Raw genomic sequence first — 21,142 nt, forward strand, 5'->3', positions numbered from 1 at the left:
CGTGTGCATATAGCCTTACTGTGCGCGCAATGACACCATGGATTCTTTACTTTATGAGCAGTGAGACTATGAATTATTTAGACAATGGATTCTTTACTGGGCAAGCAGTGAGACTGTGGATTCTGTGCTGTATACAGTGGGTACGGAAAGTATTCAGACCACTTTACATTTTTCACTCTTTGTTTCATTGCAGCCATTTGGTAAATTCAAAATCATTAATGTACACTCTGCACCACATCTTGACTGAAAAATCCCAGAAATTTTTGCAAATTTATTAAAAAAAGAAAAGCTGAAATATCACATGGTCATTAGTATTCAGACCCTTTGCTCAGACACTCATATTTAAGTCACATGCTGTCCATTTCCTTGTGATCCTCCTTGAGATGGTTCTACACCTTCATTGGAGTCCAGCTGTGTTTAGTTAAACTGATAGGACTTAATTTGGAAAGGCACACGCCTGTCTGTATAAGATCTCACAGCTCACAGTGCATGTCACACCAAATGAGAATCATGAGGTCAAAGGAACTGGCCAAGGAGCTCAGAGACAGAATTGTGGCAAGGCACACATCTGGCCAAGGTTACTACAGAATTTCTGCAGTACTCAAGGTTCCTAAGAGCACAGTGGCCTCCATAATCCTTAAATGGAAGAAGTTTGAGACCACCAGAAGTCTTCCTAGACCTGGCCGTCCAGCCAAACTGAGCAATCGTGGGAGAAGAGCCTTGGTGAGAGAGGTAAAGAAGAACCCCAAGATCTCTGTGGCTGAGCTCCAGAGAAGCAGTAGGGAGATGGGAGAAAGTTCCACAAAGTCAACTATCACTGCAGCCCTCCACCAGTCGGGCGTTTATGGCAGAGTGGCCTGATGGAAGCCTCTCCTCAGGTCAAGACATATGAAAGCCCGCATAGAGTTTTCTAAAAAACACATGAAGGACTCCCAGACTATGAGAAATAAGATTCTCCGGTCTGATGAGATGAAGATAGACCTTTTTGGTGATAATTCTAAGTGGTATGTGTGGAGAAAACCAGGCACTACTCATCACCTGCCCAATACAATCCCAACAGTGAAACATGGTGGTGGTAGCATCATGCTCTGGGGGTGTTTTTCAGCTGCAGGGACAGGACAACTGGTTGTCATTGAAGGAAACATGAATGCGGCCAAGTACAGAGATATCCTGGATGAAAACCTCTACCAGAGTGCTCTGGACCTCAGACTTGGCCTAAGGTTCATCTTCCAACAACACAATGACCCTAAGCACACAGCTAAAATAACAAAGGAGTGGCTTCAGAACAACTCTGTGACCATTCTTGACTGGCCCAGCCAGAGCCCTGACCTAAACCCAACTGAGCATCTCTGGAGAGACCTGAAAATGGCTGTCCACCAACGTTCACCATCCAACCTGACGGAACTGGAGAGCATCTGCAAGGAAGAATGACAGAAGATCCCCAAATCCAGGTGTGAAAAACTTGTTGCATCATTCCCAAGAAGACTCATGGCTGTACTAGCTCAAAAGGTGCTTCTACTCAATACTGAGCAAAGGGTCTGAAAACTTATGACCATGTGATATTTCAGTTTTTCTTTTTTTTTTAAATTTGCTAAAATTTCTACATTTGTGTTTTTTTTAGTCAAGATGGGGTGCAGAGTGTACATTAATGAGAAAAAACATTAACTTTTTGAATTTACTAAATGGCTGCAATGAAACAGTGAAAAATTTAAAGGGGTCTGAATTCTGTACCCACTGTAAGCACTGACAATATTAACTGTACCAGAATTCATACTATGGATTCTTTACTTAAGAACAGTTAAGATTGTGGAGCAATGACACTATGGATTTTTACTGTACGAGCAGTAAGACTATGGGTTATTTACTGTACACGCATTTAGACTAAGGAATTTTACTGTGCAACCAGACTATAGATTATTATTATTATTATTATTATTATTTATTGTTATAGCGCCATTTATTCCATGGCGCTTTACAAGTGAGGAGGGGTATACATAATAAAAACAAGTACAATAATCTTGAACAATACAAGTCATAACTGGTACAGGAGGAGAGAGGACCCTGCCCACGAGGGCTCACAATCTACAAGGGATGGGTGAGAATACAGTAGGTGAGGGTAGAGCTGATCGTGCAGCGGTTGGTTGATCGGTGGTTACTGCAGGTTGTAGGCTTGTAGGCTGTAGATTCTTTACTGTACGAGTAGTGAGACTGATTTTTTTTGGTGAAGAGCAAGGAAACTTATATTAAGTATGAATAAGGACACTATACTTTTACTGTACAGGCAGACTAAAAAATGTTGACAGTATGAGCAGAGAGAATATGGATTCTTTACTTTATGAGCAGCGAGACAGTGGAACTCTCTACCACATGATGATGTGATGGTCGAGCCAAATAGGGGGTCTGCCTGTAATTAGATAAAATAAAGGCCGTACTTACAAAGCCACAAATAGGAACCCTCCATACCGAGGGATGGTGCTAGATACGTATTCCATGTGAATACAGAGTTCAGCTCTGCAACGAAGAGTCTGCAATCCCCTAACACTCCACCCTCTATAATCAGTGACGTGCCCTCCTGGAAGCAGGATGAGGGCGAGTAGGAAGAAGATGATACTTTCCACCAGTGATTCCCTGGGCTCACGTCCATAGTGTTTCTATATGACCTATGGTCGTGTTACATAATCAACGATTATCATATCTGAAGCTTGTACAGCAGAGGTGCTAAGGAGTGATCATGAATATATATATTTTCTCGCTGCCACAGTTACAGAAGTATTTGCATCATTGTTTGCTGTACATCCCCCTCCACTGTGTTTCCGCTGAAATCATCATTTTAATAAGTCAGTGCCTGGTCCAGTGCAGTAATCTGAAAGTCTGAATTCTGCCATTGGTGACTGGGCTGCAGTGCAGGAGTGGGGCAGCAGATGGCGCTATGACATCACATATCTCCTGCTGTCATTTGGCTTCTGCTAATTACCATGGAATATGGAATAATATGGAATAAGGAGCGGGGTCCTTCCCTCCAAGGCTCCAGCAGCTGCCGGGCTCCTGCCAGAGGGGCTCTACCTGTATAAGCACTGTCACAGGGCACCACTTAAAATATATTATGTTAATGGCTTTCATACCTGAGCTTCTGTCAGGATCTGCAGCCTCCTCAGAAATTCCTAATGTATTCCCTGAAGGGACCTGCAGAGTGCACTTCACATCCATCACTGTCACCGGTAACCCCTTCCTAGCCACAGCCAAATCTGCTGCCTCTTCAGGAGTTACAAGAGGTCTAGAAAAAGAGGAAAACAATGTAGAATTAGTAGAACAGCTAATTACATGGAGACCCTCATATATAATGATCACATATATATTACGTACAGGCCCTCAAACATCAGGATCACCCCCATATATAATTACAGACCCTCAAACATAAGGTTCATCCCCCCATATATTACACACAGACCCTCAAACATCAGGATCACCTCCATATATAATTACAGACCCTCAAACATAAGGTTCATCCCCCCATATATTACACACAGACCCTCAAACATAAGGTTCATCCCCCCATATATTATACACAGACCCTCAAACATCAGGATCACCTCCATATATAATTACAGACCCTCAAACATAAGGTTCATCCCCCCATATATTACACACAGACCCTCAAACATAAGGATCGCCCCCATACATATTACACATAGACCCTCAAACATCAGGATCACCCCCCATATATAATTACACACAGACCCTCAAACATCAGGATCACCCCCATATAATTACACACAGACCCTCAAACATCAGGATCACCCCCATATAATTACACACAGACCCTCAAACATCAGGATCACCCCCATATAATTACACACAGACCCTCAAACATCAGGATCACCCCCCCCCCTATAACTACACACAGACCCTCAAACATCAGGATCACCCCCATATATAATTACACACAGACCCTCAAACATAAGGTTCATCCCCCCATATATTATACACAGACCCTCAAACATCAGGATCACCCCCATATATAATTACACACAGACCAGGTTCATCCCCCCATATATAATTACACACAGACCCTCACACATCAGGATCACCCCCCTATATAATTATACACAGACCTCCAAACATCAGGATCACCTCCCCATATATAATTACACACAGACCCTCAAACATAAGGTTCATCACCCCCATATAATTACACACAGACCCTCAAACATCAGGATCACCCCCCTATATAATTATACACAGACCTCCAAACATCAGGATCACCTCCCCATATATAATTACACACAGACCCTCAAACATAAGGTTCATCACCCCCATATAATTACACACAGACCCTCAAACATCAGGAACACCCCCCCATATATAATTACACAGACCCTCAAACATAAGGTTCATCCCCCCATATAATTACACACAGACCTCCAAACATCAGGTTCATCCCCCCATATATAATTACACACAGACCCTCAAACATCAGGATCACCCCCATATATAATTACACACAGACCCCCAAACATAAGGTTCATCACCCCCCATATGTAATTACACACAGACTTACAAACATCAGGATCACCCCCCATATATTATACACAGACCCTCAAACATCAGGATCACCCCCATATATAATTACACATCCCCCATCTCTCCTGTATAATTATTACCCCCCATACTGTAGAATTAACCCCTCACGCCCCGGCAGGACCCCTGTAGCACACTGTCAGGCACTCTGGAGTGGGGGGATGGGTAGTGTCCCCACCACTGCTAACCCTGTGGGGGCTGCTCTATAAATATGCCTCCCTCCATTAAGTCATGTGATCCCTCCAATTAGCACGTATCTTTGCACTTGCTGTGCTTTTCCCTGAGCGCCCCTGCCCTGTGAGCCAGCTGACGAGCAGAGGAGGGGAGGCAGGGACAGCGCTGACATCAGCCTGCGTTATACCCGGCTGCAGCCCCTCCTCCAGCACTAGGCATCCAGCGCTGCTCCGATCAGTAAGTGGCGCGTCCATCGCTCGCTGGGAGCCGGAGCCCGGGTCGGAGCAGCAGGGAAGGCACTGCCACTCACCTCCCCGGCGCTGTGAGGCTGCGGTCCGCCGGTGTGCACGGTGCCCCGCGCTGCCGGATCCAGGCTTTCCCCGGACTGACGATGTGTAGAAAGCGGCTGTGTGAGGCGGACTCCGGGGAGGCTCCGATGTCCCCCGCCAGCTCCCTGCAGCGTGCCGCGGCCGGCCGGCTCCCCACAGTATGAAGGGCTGCGGCAGGACGGAAGCCTCGCAGAGATGTCGGTGCCTTTACTCAAAATTGGGGTTGTCCTGAGCACCATGGCGATGATCACCAACTGGATGTCACAGACGCTGCCATCACTGGTGGGCTTAAACACCACCAAGCTGACGGCGGCCAACGCGGGCACCCTGGACAGGAGCACGGGGGTAAGGCGCCCGACCACCCTGCAGCCCCGGGAGCTGTCGGGGGAGACGAGACGTTAGCTATGGAGGTCTGATGGCTGTGCCCCTCGGTGGAGGGTGGCGAGTCCTGGGGGGCGCTCTTCTCACAATCTGAAGGCTGATTTGTAGAGCTGTCACCATAGGATCGGCACTAGAGGGGCCAGGGGACAAGAGACAGGGGACACAGGAAGGGCAGGGGAACAAGAGACAGTCAACACCACAGGGGCAGGGGGACAAGAGAGGGCCAGGGAGACAACAGGCAGGGGACACAGGAAGGGCAGGGGGACAAGAGACAGTCAACACCACAGGGGCAGGGGGACAAGAGAGGGCCAGGGAGACAACAGGCAGGGGACACAGGAAGGGCAGGGGGACAAGAGACAGTCAACACCACAGGGGACACAGGAGGGAACGGGGACAAGAGACTGGGGTGGGACACAGGATGGGCAGAGGGACCAGACTGGGGCTCACGCCAGAGGGTCCGGGGGACAAGAGACTGGGGAGACACGCAGGAGGGGCTGGGGGACAAGGGGCCTAGGGAAAAGATATGGGGAGATACAGAAGGTCCCGAGGGACAAGAGAAGACTGATATTCAGGAGTGGCCGGAGGACAAGAAATTGGGGGGGACACAGGAGGGGTCAGGGGGACAAGAGACTGGGGGAGTAGCCATCAGGGGCTGGGGGAGACATGGGTAGGGTCGGTGGACAAGACATGGGAGAGGGGCAGGGGGAAGAGACTGGGGGTCACGCCAGAGGGGCCGGGGGACAAGAGACTGGGGAGACATGCAGGAGAGGCTGGGGTACAAGGGGCAGAGGGAAAAGATGGGTGACACACAGAAGGTCCGAGGGACAACAGAAGGCAGATTCAGGAGTGGCCGGAGGACAAGAAATTGGGACACAGGCCAGGGGGACAAGAGACTGGGGGGAGGAGTAGCCAGCATGGGCTGGGGGAGACACAGGCAGGGCCTGGGCACAAGAGACGGGGGAGGCACAGGAGGGGCAGGGGGACGAGACTGGGGGTCACGCCAGGGGGGGGGCAAGAGACTGGGGAGACGTGCATAGGAGGGCCTGGGGGACAAGGGGCTGAGGGAAAAGATATGGGGGAGACACAGAAGGTCCGAGGGACAAGAGAAGACTGAGATTCAGGAGTGGCCGGAGAAAAAGAAATTGGGGGGACACAGGAGGGGACAGGAGATGGGACACTGAGCCAGGGGAACAAGAGACTGGGGGGTAGCCAGGAGGGGCCGGGGGAGACATAGCTAGGGTCGATGCACAAGAGACTAGAGGGGGGAGGCAGCAAGAGACTGGGGAGGGGCCGGGGACGAGAAGGAGAGATACGGGGAGGGGAACAAGACTGGGGGGCGGGGGACAAGAGATGAGGGAGACACCGGATGGGCCGGAGATAAGAGATTGGCGAGACAGGCGGTGCCAGGAGACAAGAGAAGGATGAGACACAGGTTTGGCCAGCGAGAAGAGGGACACACAAGGGTCGGGGAACAAGAGAAGGGGAGACACAGTAGCGTCTGGAGGGAGACACAGGATGGGCCGAGGTCCCTGCCCTTGCCATAGATAAGGGGAGATACAGATCAGCTGCTACAATGTGGCAGGTTCCTGATATCACAATGTCGCAGATCTCTGCTGTTCTGCACATGACATCTAACTGTGCAGACTGCACTCCCTGTCAGGAACCTTCCAGGATGACACAGATGGAGCAGACCCTGTGCCCATCACAAAGTTAATGAGCCGCCCGCTGTGCCCACTCTGGGCCTTGCATTGCTCTATATGCATTCTGGCAGATGGTGTTATTGTTTTATTATTATTGTTACGATCTTTATATAACAGGATATTGTCTACATTGTTCGATCTGTTCCCTTTATTAGAGGTGCAGGTTCTACCCTCCCCATAGTATATGTACAGAGGGAAAAATATACAGGGACGGCAGGTTCTACCCTCCCCATAGTAGATGTACAGAGGGAAAAATATACAGGGACGGCAGGTTCTACCCTCCCCATAGTATATGTACAGAGGGAAAAATATACAGGGACGGCAGGTTCTACCCTCCCCATAGTAGATGTACAGAGGGAAAAATATACAGGGACGGCAGGTTCTACCCTCCCCATAGTAGATGTACAGGGGGAACATTATACAGGGACGGCAGGTTCTACCCTCCCCATAGTAGATGTACAGAGGGAACATTATACAGGGACGGCAGGTTCTACCCTCCCCATAGGATATGTACAGAGGGAACAATATGCAGGGACGGCAGGTTCTACTCTCCCCATAGTATATGTACAGAGGGAACAATATACAGGGACGGCAGGTTCTACCTTCCCCATAGTAGATGTACAGAGGGAACAATATACAGAGAAGGCAGGTTCTACCCTCCCCATAGTATATGTACAGAGGGAACAATATACAGGGACGGCAGGTTCTACCCTCCCCATAGTATATGTACAGAGGGAACATTATACAGGTACGGCAGGTTCTACCTTCCCCATAGTAGATGTACAGAGGGAACAATATACAGGGACGGCAGGTTCTACCCTCCCCATAGTAGATGTACAGAGGGAACATTATACAGGGACGGCAGGTTCTACCCTCCCCAGAGTAGATGTACAGAGGGAACATTATACAGGGACGGCAGGTTCTACCCTCCCCAGAGTAGATGTACAGAGGGAACATTATACAGGGACGGCAGGTTCTACCCTCCCCATAGATGTACAGAGGGAACAATATACAGGGACGGCAGGTTCTACCCTCCCCAGAGTAGATGTACAGAGGGAACAATATACAGGGACGGCAGGTTCTACCCTCCCCAGAGTAGATGTACAGAGGGAACAATATACAGGGACGGCAGGTTCTACCTTCCCCAGAGTAGATGTACAGAGGGAACATTATACAGGGACGGCAGGTTCTACCCTCCCCAGAGTAGATGTACAGAGGGAACATTATACAGGGACGGCAGGTTCTACCCTCCCCAGAGTAGATGTACAGAGGGAACATTATACAGGGACGGCAGGTTCTACCCTCCCCAGAGTAGATGTACAGAGGGAACATTATACAGGGACGGCAGGTTCTACCCTCCCCAGAGTAGATGTACAGAGGGAACATTATACAGGGACGGCAGGTTCTACCCTCCCCAGAGTAGATGTACAGAGGGAACATTATACAGGGACGGCAGGTTCTACCCTCCCCAGAGTAGATGTACAGAGGGAACAATATACAGGGACGGCAGGTTCTACCCTCCCCAGAGTAGATGTACAGAGGGAACATTATACAGGGACGGCAGGTTCTACCCTCCCCAGAGTAGATGTACAGAGGGAACATTATACAGGGACTGCTCTGATGCATCCGCCCAAATTTGCACTAGTAAGGTGGTGATCGGAAGAAATCTGTCCGGTATGCAGAATATGGTGGAGCTGGAAATCTGTTCTGGATATTGGGGGATGATTTGGGTTTCCTTCCAGCGAGGTTTCTACACCCTGAGCCCCAGGAGGCTGCTGATTTTCCAATGCTCTTAGTGTTTTGCCTGTTTGGCTGGAGCCTTTTGCTGTTTTCTAAATGGTGATGACAGGAGGAGACTTTTTTTTATCCATTTTTCTGCTGAGCAGAACAACCAAGTCTTCACTTAATCATTATATTAAAAGGGTATCACTGTTCTGACTGCCTGAGCAGAGAGCTGACAATCGTGTATACCTGCTAGTCGCGGTGTATACAATGGTATATAGAATATACACAGTAGTCTAATCTTGCAGACTCAGCGTGACTCTCAGGTTTCATCCACAGAAAAATATCTGCTCAGGCATCCATTAAATATCATTGACCTGAATTCCTTTCCTCGCACCTTCTCCTCTTCTAGGCGTGATATTTTACTTTCTTCGCCATGTCCTCCATTCCTAGGTGTTGCCAACCAACCCAGAAGAAAGCTGGCAGGTATACAGCTCTGCCCAGGACAGCGAGGGGCGATGTATATGCACAGTGGTGGCTCCACAACAGACCATGTGTTCACGAGATGCCAGGACAAAGCAGCTGAGGCAGCTATTAGAAAAGGTAAGAGGCCGTCCGGCGCCCCTCCACAATTCACAGGCTGTGCTGTACCCCTGGGGCAGTAAGTGTTCCCATCCTGCGCTATCTCACCAGTTGTTTAAAAGCTCCAATTTCTAATAAAGACATGGACGACCCTCTTAAGTGTTCAACTGTGGGAGACTTGTGTACTACAACTCTCCCTGTCCTCTATAAGAGAGACATGACAAGATGACTCCTGCCAACATGGCGGCCAAGTCAGGTGATGTCAGCACTGACCTCTTACATCTGAGGTGTAATGACGTTGGCAGGCCAGTTCTTGTCCATTATCAGAACCGACCCGTCTGTTATACAGACATCTGATGGGGATTATTATGGGATGGTGGGTGTTTGGGAGAAATGGTTTCCCTATATCGTCTTGCAGGTGATGGCGCTATATGCTATTAATATTGTGCTGTAAACTGATGTCTGTAGGTGCAGAACATGTCGCAGTCCATAGAAGTCCTGGACAGGAGAACTCAGCGGGACCTGCAGTATGTAGAACGAATGGAGAATCAGATGAAAGGCCTGGAGTCCAAATTTAAACAAGTGGAAGAGTCTCACAGACAGCACCAGGCCAGGCAGTTCAAGGTGGGTTCTCTCCTGCAGCCATTTACTGACTGCAGTGCTACAGCCGCCATGCACTACAAGTCCCAGCATAACCATGAGGCCCGTAGTCCGAAATCAGCTAAGGCATTACACAAAGCTTATGTAAAGGAGGCTCCTGACAAATATTTTATAGAAACACGATCTAATAGCCGGTAAACACCTAATTCCTCATTTCCTGCCTTCCTTATAGTCAGATAGTGGATGTTTCCATCCATTAGATAGGAGCCGTCTGAGCTGTCACCTTTCCCCGCACCCCTCTCCTCATCAGGCGTTTCTTTCTCCCCTGCTTATACGGAGGAAGATTAGCTTATAATGTGCAGGAAATGTCCAGATGTTCCATTATCAGCCGGAGGATGGGTGATCGGAATAAAATACTGGTCAGGGGTCTCCTGTTGGAATGATGAAACTTGTGTAGGGCAGAATATTGGACCGCACTGAGATTTCTCCTCCTAATGGGGCAGAAATCCCCCATCCTGTGATAGTCACGTGTGTAGACGATTCTGAGCCTGTGGTCTTTTATGAATGAATGGATATCCCGACCAAATGTCCTTAAAAAAAAAAAAAAAACACGTCTAAAGAGGACACCTCATAAACGATGGCATCAGCACATGAAAATGAGTGATCACAGCCCGAAACATCTAAAGCCAAAATCAACGTTGTAAGACCCCGAACCCCATCCGGGATGCTGGGGAGACCGCACATAAACATGTAGAGAATCGGCACCCATCTTACAATATCGATTCATGCCAGAGGCAGCAGACCGGAAACCAGTGGTAGAAGGTAGGTTCACAGCTGAGCACAGATCTGCAGGGTACACATAGAATTACAGTTCAGGCACTTTGTGAATTCTGCAGCTTCAGAGCTGAAATCTCTCTGCAATCCTTGCTTGTTCTGTGCAGGGCGCACTGGCGAAGTGCATTCTAGGAAGTGTCAGTTTCCAAACCGGCTACGTGCAGTTACCCCCCCCCCCCCCCAAGATGTAACTTGGGATAAGTAATGTAATGTACAGTGGGTACAGAAAGTATTCAGACCCCTTTAAATTTTTCACTCCTTGTTTCAATGCAGCCATTTGGTAATTTCAAAAAAGTTCATTTTTTTTTCACATTAATGTACACTCTGCACCCCATCTTGACTGAAAAAAAACAAAAAAACAAAACAAATGTAGACATTTTTGCCAATGTATTAAAAAAGAAAAACTGAAATATCGCATGGTCATAAGTATTCAGACCCTTTGCTCAGTATTGAGTAGAAGCACCTTTTGAGCTAGTGCAGCCATGAGTCTTCTTGGGAATGATGCAACAAGTTGTTCACACCTGGATTTGGGGATTCTGGGCCATTCTTCCTTGCAGATCCTCTCCAGTTCCATCAGGTTGGATGGTGAACATTGGAGGACAGCCATTTTCAAGTCTCTCCAGAGATGCTCAGTTGGATTTAGGTCAGGGCTCTGGCTGGGCCAGTCAAGAATGGTCACAGAGTTGTCCTGAAACCACTCCTTTGTTATTTTAGCTGTGTGCTTAGGGTCATTGTCTTGTTGGAAGGTGAACCTGCCGCCAAGTCTGAGGTCCAGAGCACCCTGGAAGAGGTTTTCATCCAGGATATCTCTGTACTTGGCCGCATTCATGTTTCCTTCAATGACCACCAGACCTTTCTCCCATCTCCCTACTGCATCTCTGAAGCTCAGCCACAGTGATCTTGGGGTTCTTCTTTACCTCTCCCACCAAGGCTCTTCTCCCACGATTGCTCAGTTTGGCTGGACAGCCAGGTCTAGGAAGACTTCTGGTGGTCCCAAACTTCTTCCACTTAAGGATTATGGAGGCCACTGTGCTCTTAGGATCTCGAGTACTGCAGAAATTCTGTTGTAACCTTGGCCAGGTCTGAGCCTTGCCACAATTCTGTCTCTGAGCCCCTTGGCCAGTTCCTTTGCCCTCATGATTCTCATTTGGTCTGACATGCACTGTGAGCTGTGAGGTCTTATATAGACAGGTGTGTGCCTTTCCAAATCAAGTCCTATCAGTTTAATTAAACATAGCTGGACTCCAATGAAGGAGTAGAACCATCTCAAGGACGATCACAAGGAAATGGACAGCAGCTGACTTAAGCATGAGTGTCCGAGCAAAGGCTCTGAATACTTATGACTGATATTTCAGTTTTTCTTTAATAAATTTGCAAAAATTTCTACATTTGTTTTTTTTTTTGTTTTGTTTTTTTCAGTCAAGATGGGGTGCAGCGTGTACATTTAATGAGTAAAAAAATATGAACTTTTTTGAATCTACCAAATGGCTGCAATGAAACCAAGAGTAAAAAATTTAATGGGGTTTGAATACTTTCCGTACCCACTGAATGTACACAGTGACTGCACCAGCAGAATAGTGAGTGCAGCTCTGGAGTCTAGTACAAGATGTAACTCAGAATCAGTAATGTATGTACACAGTGACTGCACCAGCAGAATAGTGAGTGCAGCTCTGGAGTATAATACAGGATCAGTAATGTAATGTATGTACAGAGTGACTGCACCAGCAGAATAGTGAGTGCAGCTCTGGGGTATAATACAGGATGTAACTCAGGATCAGTACAGGATCAGTAATGTAATGTATGTACACAGTGACTGCACCAGCAGAATAGTGAGTGCAGCTCTGGGGTATAATACAGGATGTAACTCAGGATCAGTACAGGATATGTAATGTATGTACACAGTGACTGCACCAGCAGAATCGTGAGTGCATCTCTGGAGTATAATACAGGATGTAACTCAGGATCAGTACAGGATCAGTAATGTAATGTATGTACACAGTGACTGCACCAGCAGAATAGTGAGTGCAGCTCTGGGGTATAATACAGGATGTAACTCAGGATCAGTACAGGATCCGTAATGTAATGTATGTACACAGTGACTGCACCAGCAGAATCGTGAGTGCAGCTCTGCAGTATAATACAGGATGTAACTCAGGATCAGTAATGTAATGTATGTACACAGTGACTGCACCAGCAGAATAGTGAGTGCAGCTCTGGAGTATAATACAGGATGTAACTTAGGATCAGTAATGTAGGTCACAAGTGGTCCAATTATATTTAGCATAGACTTTGAGGAATGCAGATTAACCTTGTAGTATCTCTTAAACTTTTAGTGATTATTTAGTGACAAGATATAAAAACATGTAAAATTCATGGGGTCGAGTACTAGCCAACGTTAGAAGGCTAGATGGGTAGCTTCCCCTTCCTTACCAAATAGACTGAAAAAAAAAGAAAAAAAAAAAAAGAAACTCGATGTACTATATATTGACCTTTCAGCAATGACTCTATTCACATGATGAATATTTTTGGATAGTGAGGTGCCTCAGCCGCACATAATGAGATTGGAGAGACCAATTCTTCAGCAGAGATGAGGTGTGACGAGCCGTGACGCTTGTTAATTAGAAGGAATTCATGTAAGCATGGCTGGCGTGACTAAATAAACTCGCTTTTATGGCCATTTCTCTCGCTTGTGGTCAGACCGAATATAAAGGATTATTAATATGATATCCCAGCAGGCAGTGCCAAGTAGATGGGGCCACCTATATATATATATATATATATATATATATATATATATATATATATATATATATATATATGTGTTTTAGAACGAGACAATCCTGCTGCCACTTCACCAGACAACACTAGAATATATGTGTATAGTGCATCGTATGGTGCCGACCTGTCACTTCCCAACATGATTGAAGGTTGGGATCGGTCTCAGGTGGCCGCTCCTAAATGGCGCAGCACAATGACCATTTTAATCCCTTAAATAAGGACATGTCTGGTGCAGCGGCCTGTGTGCCAGTGGCTGAGGCGCTCACACAGTAAGCTGCAGGTTATAAACCCCTCGCAGCTAGTTTTCCTGTTAGCGGTTGGCTCGTGCCCACCTGGCACCGTTCCCACAATGCATGCTCAATAATGGACGTATCGAGGCATTGCCTGTTCTATACTCGGTCTCACCACTAGGAAAAATGTGCAAGTCATAAAGTACCTTACAGTACCATAATTGGTTTCCGTACGCTGCCTCAAATGTTTCTTTACAGAGTCCCCCTTCCTTTAAGTGACGGGTGTCTGGTCTACTGGTGGAACAGTTGGGTTTGATGCCAATTATAAGCGCTGCAGTTGGCACCTCAGAACAGGAAAGTTTAACCACAAACTAGGGTCAAGTCAGGAGGATTCAGGGACGTCACTGGCACTGCTGCTCTCACTTCCTGCTAATTTAATTGCTCCCACTGGGAGAGCAGCGGTGCCTATAGAACAATTCTATTATTAGAGGGGCGAAGGCAAAACAGCTCGTCATGACCCTGCGCAAGAATCGGGAAACCTCAGACTTCTGTCATCACATATGGTGTGAATCCCCTCTAGATTCCTGAACTAAACATGGGACACAATGAAATAAATGTGTGCAGCGTCTCATAGGAAACTTAAAGAATCACTAAACCTTACATAATTATCCTCCAGGCATTGCAACGTTCTGAATCTTGTTAATATAGACTACACTCCATTACCTCATTTTGCTTCTCCTTCTCTGTTCTAACTTCCCAGTTCATGCTACTTTAGAAGCTCCTTTGATCTGCTGCTCTACCAAGAATCTGTGCAGAGGGGAGGTGGGAGCAGAGAGGCTCACATAGGAAAGGGTTTGCAATTACTATTTGAGCACAGATTCTTGCTGCAGCAGCAAATCTAAGCAGTCTCTAAAGGAGCATGAACTGGACAGGTAAAACAGCACTTTCAGCATGTGATTTAGAAGAGAAGGCAGTAAATTAGGCTAACGGAGTGTGTTACAAGAATAACTTGGCAAAAACAATCAATAAATAAATTAGTTACTCTTTAGCACATACAGGACAGTACATCTGATCACATATGGCACCCAGAAGGTAGTCATAGACCACAATAAGCATTATCCTCTTAATATGTAACTCCACCCTATCCAGCATAACCTAAGGTTACCAGTCAGGTCCCCAAATATGGAAAGCTCTTTATTTATTATACTATAGTGCCATTTATTCCGCAGATGACATCTCATTGGGGCTCACAATCTATCCCTTATCAGTATGTCTTTTGTAGTGTGGGAAGAAACCAGAGGAAACCCATGCAAACATGGGGAAAACATTCAAGTCCCTTTTCTTGTGGGTTGTTCTTGGTGGAAATTGAACCGAGGACCCAAGTGCTAACCACTGATCCACCTACAGTATGTGTGTGTGTGTGTGTAATATATATATATATATATATATATATATATATATATATATATATATATATATATATAATGTATGTATATATATAATTTATATTATAGTACACTGCTAACAACTGAGCCACTGTGCTTCCGCACATATCATACATTACTAACCACTGAGCCATCTTGCTGCCCTACATATAGTACATTTTTAACCTAACCATTGGGTCACTGCTTCCTCATATATAGTACAGTGCTAACCAGTGAGCCACCATGCTGCTTCTATCCTACATATAGTACAGTGCTAACCACTGAGCCACCATGCTGCCTCTATATAATATATACTACAGTGGTACTCACTGAGACACTGTGATGCCCTATATGTAGTACAGTGCTAACCACTAAGCTACCGTACTGCCTCTATATATAGTACAGTGCTAACCACTGAGCCATTACGCTGTCTCTATATGGCATATTCTATGACGACAAGGTAGTTTACCTTTAGCGTTCTTTGCTGGTAAGTAATTAGTGAGGTTGATGGAAGTAAAGAGGCTTCTGCCCCTAAATGCTCCACTTCATTATTTATGATTAGAACAGATGTATAATTTCCGTGTCCCATAGTCCTGCAACCTTCATGTATCATGCCATGCTCATACTCCATTCACATCCAGAGCTGCATGCACACTTCTGCTATATGTATTGTGTGTATAAGGAGTATTGTGACCTGTTCCGCTTTATTCAAGGTGTGCCAGTGTGCACGGTGGAAAGCAGAACAGCACACAAAAAAAGTGAATACAGTTTGATAACTGGAAAATAAATAGTGAGGGATCATAAATAATCTCCAGTGCAAAGCAGGGGGATGGGGCTCTTTTAGATGTACAGACCACTTCATGGCCGTTCTGCCCTGTGTGATCTGAGCTAGAGCGTGGTGGAGGATACAAACAGCAGGACAGATCCCAGCTGAGGGAAGACTTTTTTTTTTTTTTTTTAAATTGCAAACCACAAAAAGGCCCAGAGAAAAAGCTACAAAGTAATTTATCATAGCGCCCCCTAACTGCATGATGTGCAAGAGCGAGTCCAGCTCCGGAGAAACGTGTTGATGAATGCAGATTAGTGCTCAGACTCCTCACCAGTATTTCGTTTTCTTGATTGCAGGGCTAACTTAACTTGCAGTGACTGAAGAGGCAGTTAACTCCTATGTTACCATGAAAGACACACAGCAGTTTGGGCACCAATCAGAATTCTCTTTTTACCCTTTTAATTTCTTTTTCTGTTATTTTTGTAATCTTTATTCTCCCAATTAGAGCTTTTCACTAAGGAACGTTGAACACGTTGAATTCCAATCTTCCTTTGCATGCGAATGTAGCTGCATTTCATGAAGAATTTTTAACCCTTGTTGATGCATTTTTTTTTATTATTATTTTTATTTTTTTTTTTTTTTAAGAAAGAAAATCTTTGTGTATGTGTTTAAAAAAAAAAAAAAAAAAAGAGAAAAAAAAACAAAACGCATGTAACCATAAGATGTTGCATTTGAAACAAAAAATGACTAATAAAGGCCTTTCCCAAATAAGTTGTACTGAAGATTTTTTAATATCTGCCAGCACTCTCATGGCCTCTGTGAGGGGTTTATGCACCACTGCACCCATGTAAGGAGGGGGTAGGCAGCTTGAGGGCAGGCACAGGGGCAGGACAGGCACAAGGGCAGGAGAGGGTGTTGCCAAGTTTTGCATGCAGAGCACTGAACCAGCTTATTTTAACCTTGCAGGCAATAAAAGCGAAAATGGAGGAACTTAGGCCTCTGATACCAGTGTTGGAAGAGTACAAAGCCGATGCCAAATTGGTATTGCAGTTTAAGGAGGAGGTCCAGAATCTGACGTCAGTTCTTAACGAGCTTCAGGAGGAGATTGGCGCCTATGACTACGAGGAACTTCAGAGCAGAGTGTCAAATCTTGAAGAAAGGCTCCGTGCATGCATGCAAAAATTAGGTAGGCTCAGACCTGTCATGGTGGCAACAGCCCGCTACCTTCATCTCCAAACATCCATATATGTAGCTAGCGGTGCTGATCGGACAGCTCCCAAGGCTCCGTCACAGAACAGCATTGCATTATTGCTTTCTGATGACCTGCACAATGCATGGGAGGGTTAGTTAGCAAAACACACAAGGTTTATGGTTACACACTTGGAGTGGGATGCTGATTTCATTGTGTTTATGTGCAGATGTAGCAGAGCTGAGCATGTCATTGGATAGGTTTGTGACATACTCGGCTCTGCTATATCCAGATTATTTTAACTGAATGAGGCACATCTAGATTTAGTGCAGAAAATGTGTTTCCTCCATTCCTGCCCATCATCTGATTCGCTATGGAAGCAGCAGTTTGCATGGACAGACACAGGGTGCCGCTTACCTCGCAGGCACAATTATGGTCCCGCAGACTGGCTGCTTTCACCACGGGTAGGCGATGGGCCATCATAGTGTTTTATGTGTTGCCCTTTCTTCAGGGTCTTGGACAATGATTTCCAGTGTAGTTCCTTTTTAATGATGATGAAGTGGCGGTCCTCACTGACCTGGCCAGAACCACTCCAGCAGGGCACCTTTTATCAAAAAGCAAGACAAACGCCAGATCAGTGGGTGAAATCCCAAACACTGCACAAGGCTCTGATCTGGTTTTTGGGTTTTCTTTCTGGGGACGTAGAGTAATGCAATGATATATTGTTCTGTTGTGAAATGTGTGCACAATACAGAGGGTGTAAAAATAGTAATAAATGTCAGACAGAACACAAGTTATCCTCAGATGCTCCACAGAGGTGACGCCGCTTATTAGGCAAGTACGATGCCACTGCCATACATGTACTAATGATACAAACGTTCACTGCAAAGTAATTCACAGCATCTCCACCTATTATGCCTCTGATCATTCCTGAACTCCAGTGCAAACTTTACAAAGCTTTCCCTGTAATATATTGCTGACTTTAGAAACGGTAAAGAGAGGGGCGCAATAGCGCAGTTACCAAAATAACAATTAGTTTACTGTAAGGTAAAATTCTCACCTTTTACGCATTGTTAGTATGCACAACACATATAGTAAGTATGATAGACTGGCTGCAGATGGCACCGGACCCGAGAAGGATCTTCAAGAAATTCTGGATAGGATATTCAAGATGCCAACAATTCCGTGCTCCTCCAAAATCAGGCAAGGGAATCAGAGTTCAGAAGAGTTGCAGCCAATCTATGTACCTGAGGAAGTGGACAGGACGTCCACGAAACGTGTAATCTTATACCCCTGAATAAAGTATGCAACTCTTGTGAGCTCCTGTGATTCCCTTGCCTGATTTTGGAGGCGCGCGGCATTGTCAGCATCTTGAATATCCTATCCAAAATATTGCTGACATTAGCATGTTTGTGGGTCACACACATGTGCATTGTATGGAAGCTCTGCCTTCATGACTATAAAGGGGGTCCACGGTACGGCCAAAGGCTGTACCCTGAGCATGGGACATAAATTCGTATGAAGTTGCAGGCAAGACCTCCATTGGTGCCACTACAAACAAATTGTATTATCAGTAGTGATGAGCAAGTGTACTCGTTGCTCGGGTTTTCCTGAGCACGCTCGGGTGACCTCCGAGTATTTGACTGCTCGGAGATTTAGTTTTCATCGTGGCAACTGAATGATTTACAGCTACTAGCCAGCCTAAGTGCATGTGGGGGTTGCCTGGTTGCTAGGGAATCCCCACATGTAATCAAGCAGGCTAGTAGCTGTAAATCATTCAGCTGCCGTGATGAAAACTAAATCTCCGAGCAGTCATAAATACTCGGAGACCACCCGAGCGTGCTCAGGAAAACCCGAGCAACGAGTACACTCGCTCATCACGAATTATCAGCACTTTAGTAATTCAGCAGAAAGTGCTAGTGCCATGAAGTCGTAGGGAACGCCTATTCACGCAACTCTCCACACTGCAACTGAACAGTGACACTTTCTCATGTATAGTCGCTCTACCTGGAGCCTCTGCTGAGACCGGCGTTCTGGTCCTCCTTATTCCAAGATGGCCACTTGCATAGGGAGCAGTGAAAAGTCTAAGCCAAGCATCAACCCACTTTTCTATCCCCCAGCACAGGGAAAGCGGTTTAGACTTGCCACTGCCCGTATCACAATGGTGGCCATCTTGGAAGAAGGAGGAAATGAACATTGATCAGAGGTGGCAGCTGGTAGGCCAACTATACATGAGAAATAATCTCTCTTCACCCCACTTTCCTGTAGGCAGAATGTAGCTGCCAATTATTGATGGCGGGTGGGGGGGCAGGTGTGCTAGATCAAACATGAACAGGATTTGCTTCCCCTTAAGGGTATGCTCACACTGAGGTGGTTTTTTTTTTTTGTTTTTTTTTGTCTTTGTGTATTAAATCTGTTTTGTTTGAACATCCACATCAAAAACCACTTCATATATTCTGTGATGCAAGATATGCTGCAAAATCAACATAAAAAAACCCTGAGAATCTCTCCTTATGGCACAAGGGTTAATAGTCTTCTACATGCAGCTTGTCTAAAGGATGATGGCTTGGCCATGGGATCTGAAGTGGTGTGAAAAAGTGTTTGCCCCCTTCCTGATTTCCTTTTCTTTTGCATGTCTGTAACACTTAAATGTCTCAGATCACCAAACAAATGTAAATATTAGACAAAGATAACACAAGTAATCACAAAATGCAGTTTATAAATGAAGGCCTTTATGATTAAGGGAAAAACAAATCCAAACCTACAGTGCCCTGTGTGAAAAAGTAATTGCCCCTTAAACCTAATAACTGGTTGGGCCGCCATTAGCAGCAACAACTGCAATCAAGCGTTTGTAATAAGTGGCAAATACTGGCAATGAGTCTTTTACAATGCTCTGGAGGAATTTTGGCCCACTCATCTTTGTAGAATTGTTGTATCTAAGCCACAATGGAGAGTTTCCTGGCACGAACTGCCTTTTTAAGGTCATGCCACAGCATCTCAATCGGATTAAGGTCAGGACTTTGACTAGGTCACTCCAAAGTCTTAATTTTGTTTTTATTAAGCCACTCAGAGGTGGACTTGCTGGTGTGTTTTGGATCATTGTCCTGCTGTATAACCCAAGTACGCTTCAGCTTGAGGTCACAAACAGACATTCTCCTTCAGGATTTTTTGGTAGCAGAATTCATGGTTCCATTTACCACAGTGAGTCTTCCAGGTCCCGAAGCAGTAAAACAGCCCCAGACCACCATATTTTACTGTTGGTATAATGTTCTTTTTCTGAAATGCTGTGTTACTTCTACGCCAGATGTAATGAGACATACGCTTTCCAAAAAGTTCCAACTTTTGTCTTGTCAGCCCACAGAAAATTATCTCAAGTCTTCGGGATCATCAAGATGTTTTCTGGCACAACTGAAACAAGCCTTTATATTCTTGTTGCTCAGCAGTTGTTTTTGTCTTTGAACTCTGCCATGCAGGCCATTTTTGCCCAGTCTCTTTCTTATGGCGGAGTCATGAACACTGACCTTAATTGAAGCAAGTTAGGCCTGCAGTTCTTTGGATATTTTTGTGGGGTCTTTTCTATCCTCTTGGATGAGTCGTAACCTTTTCCATACTGATAGTTCTCAATTACTTTCTTTCTCATTTGTTCCAGAATTTCTTTGGATCGCAGCATGATGTCTATCTTTTGAGGATCTTTTGGTCTGCTTCACTTTGTCAGGCAGGTCCTATTTAAGTGATTTCTTGATTGAGAACAGGTGTGGCAGTAATCAGGCCTGGGTGCGGCTAGGGAATTTGATCTCCGCTCCCCAAAGATGTGATAAACCACAGTTAATTTATGTTTTAAGGAGGGGCAAT

At 45.8% G+C, this 21,142-nt stretch overlaps 1 protein-coding gene and 1 long non-coding RNA gene across 9 annotated transcripts in view; one reads left to right on the plus strand and one right to left on the minus strand.

The window, feature by feature from the left end:
* Positions 1–4,753, minus strand: part of LOC143805436 (uncharacterized) — a 513,942-nt gene extending 509,189 nt beyond the window's left edge. For all 3 annotated transcript variants that reach the window (XR_013221243.1, XR_013221244.1, XR_013221242.1), the window contains exons 1-2: positions 4,662–4,753; positions 3,123–3,274 (exon numbers count right to left, since the gene is read on the minus strand). This is a non-coding gene — a long non-coding RNA (uncharacterized LOC143805436). The remainder of the gene's footprint in view (positions 1–3,122; positions 3,275–4,661) is intronic.
* The window catches only part of OLFM1 (olfactomedin 1), a 97,548-nt gene that overhangs the window by 65,382 nt on the left and 11,024 nt on the right, over positions 1–21,142 (plus strand). For 4 of the 6 annotated variants that reach the window (XM_077284779.1, XM_077284780.1, XM_077284778.1 and 1 more), the window contains 3 exons: positions 9,338–9,487; positions 9,935–10,090; positions 17,068–17,287. In XM_077284779.1, the coding sequence (XP_077140894.1) occupies positions 9,338–9,487; positions 9,935–10,090; positions 17,068–17,287 (526 nt within the window). Of the gene's footprint in view, positions 1–4,951; positions 5,427–6,781; positions 6,895–9,337; positions 9,488–9,934; positions 10,091–17,067; positions 17,288–21,142 lie in introns of those variants that run through there. The other 2 variants (XM_077284777.1, XM_077284783.1) reach the window with 2 other exon arrangements.

Source organism: Ranitomeya variabilis, chromosome 2, assembly GCF_051348905.1.
Source record: "Ranitomeya variabilis isolate aRanVar5 chromosome 2, aRanVar5.hap1, whole genome shotgun sequence".
NCBI lineage: Eukaryota > Metazoa > Chordata > Amphibia > Anura > Dendrobatidae > Ranitomeya > Ranitomeya variabilis.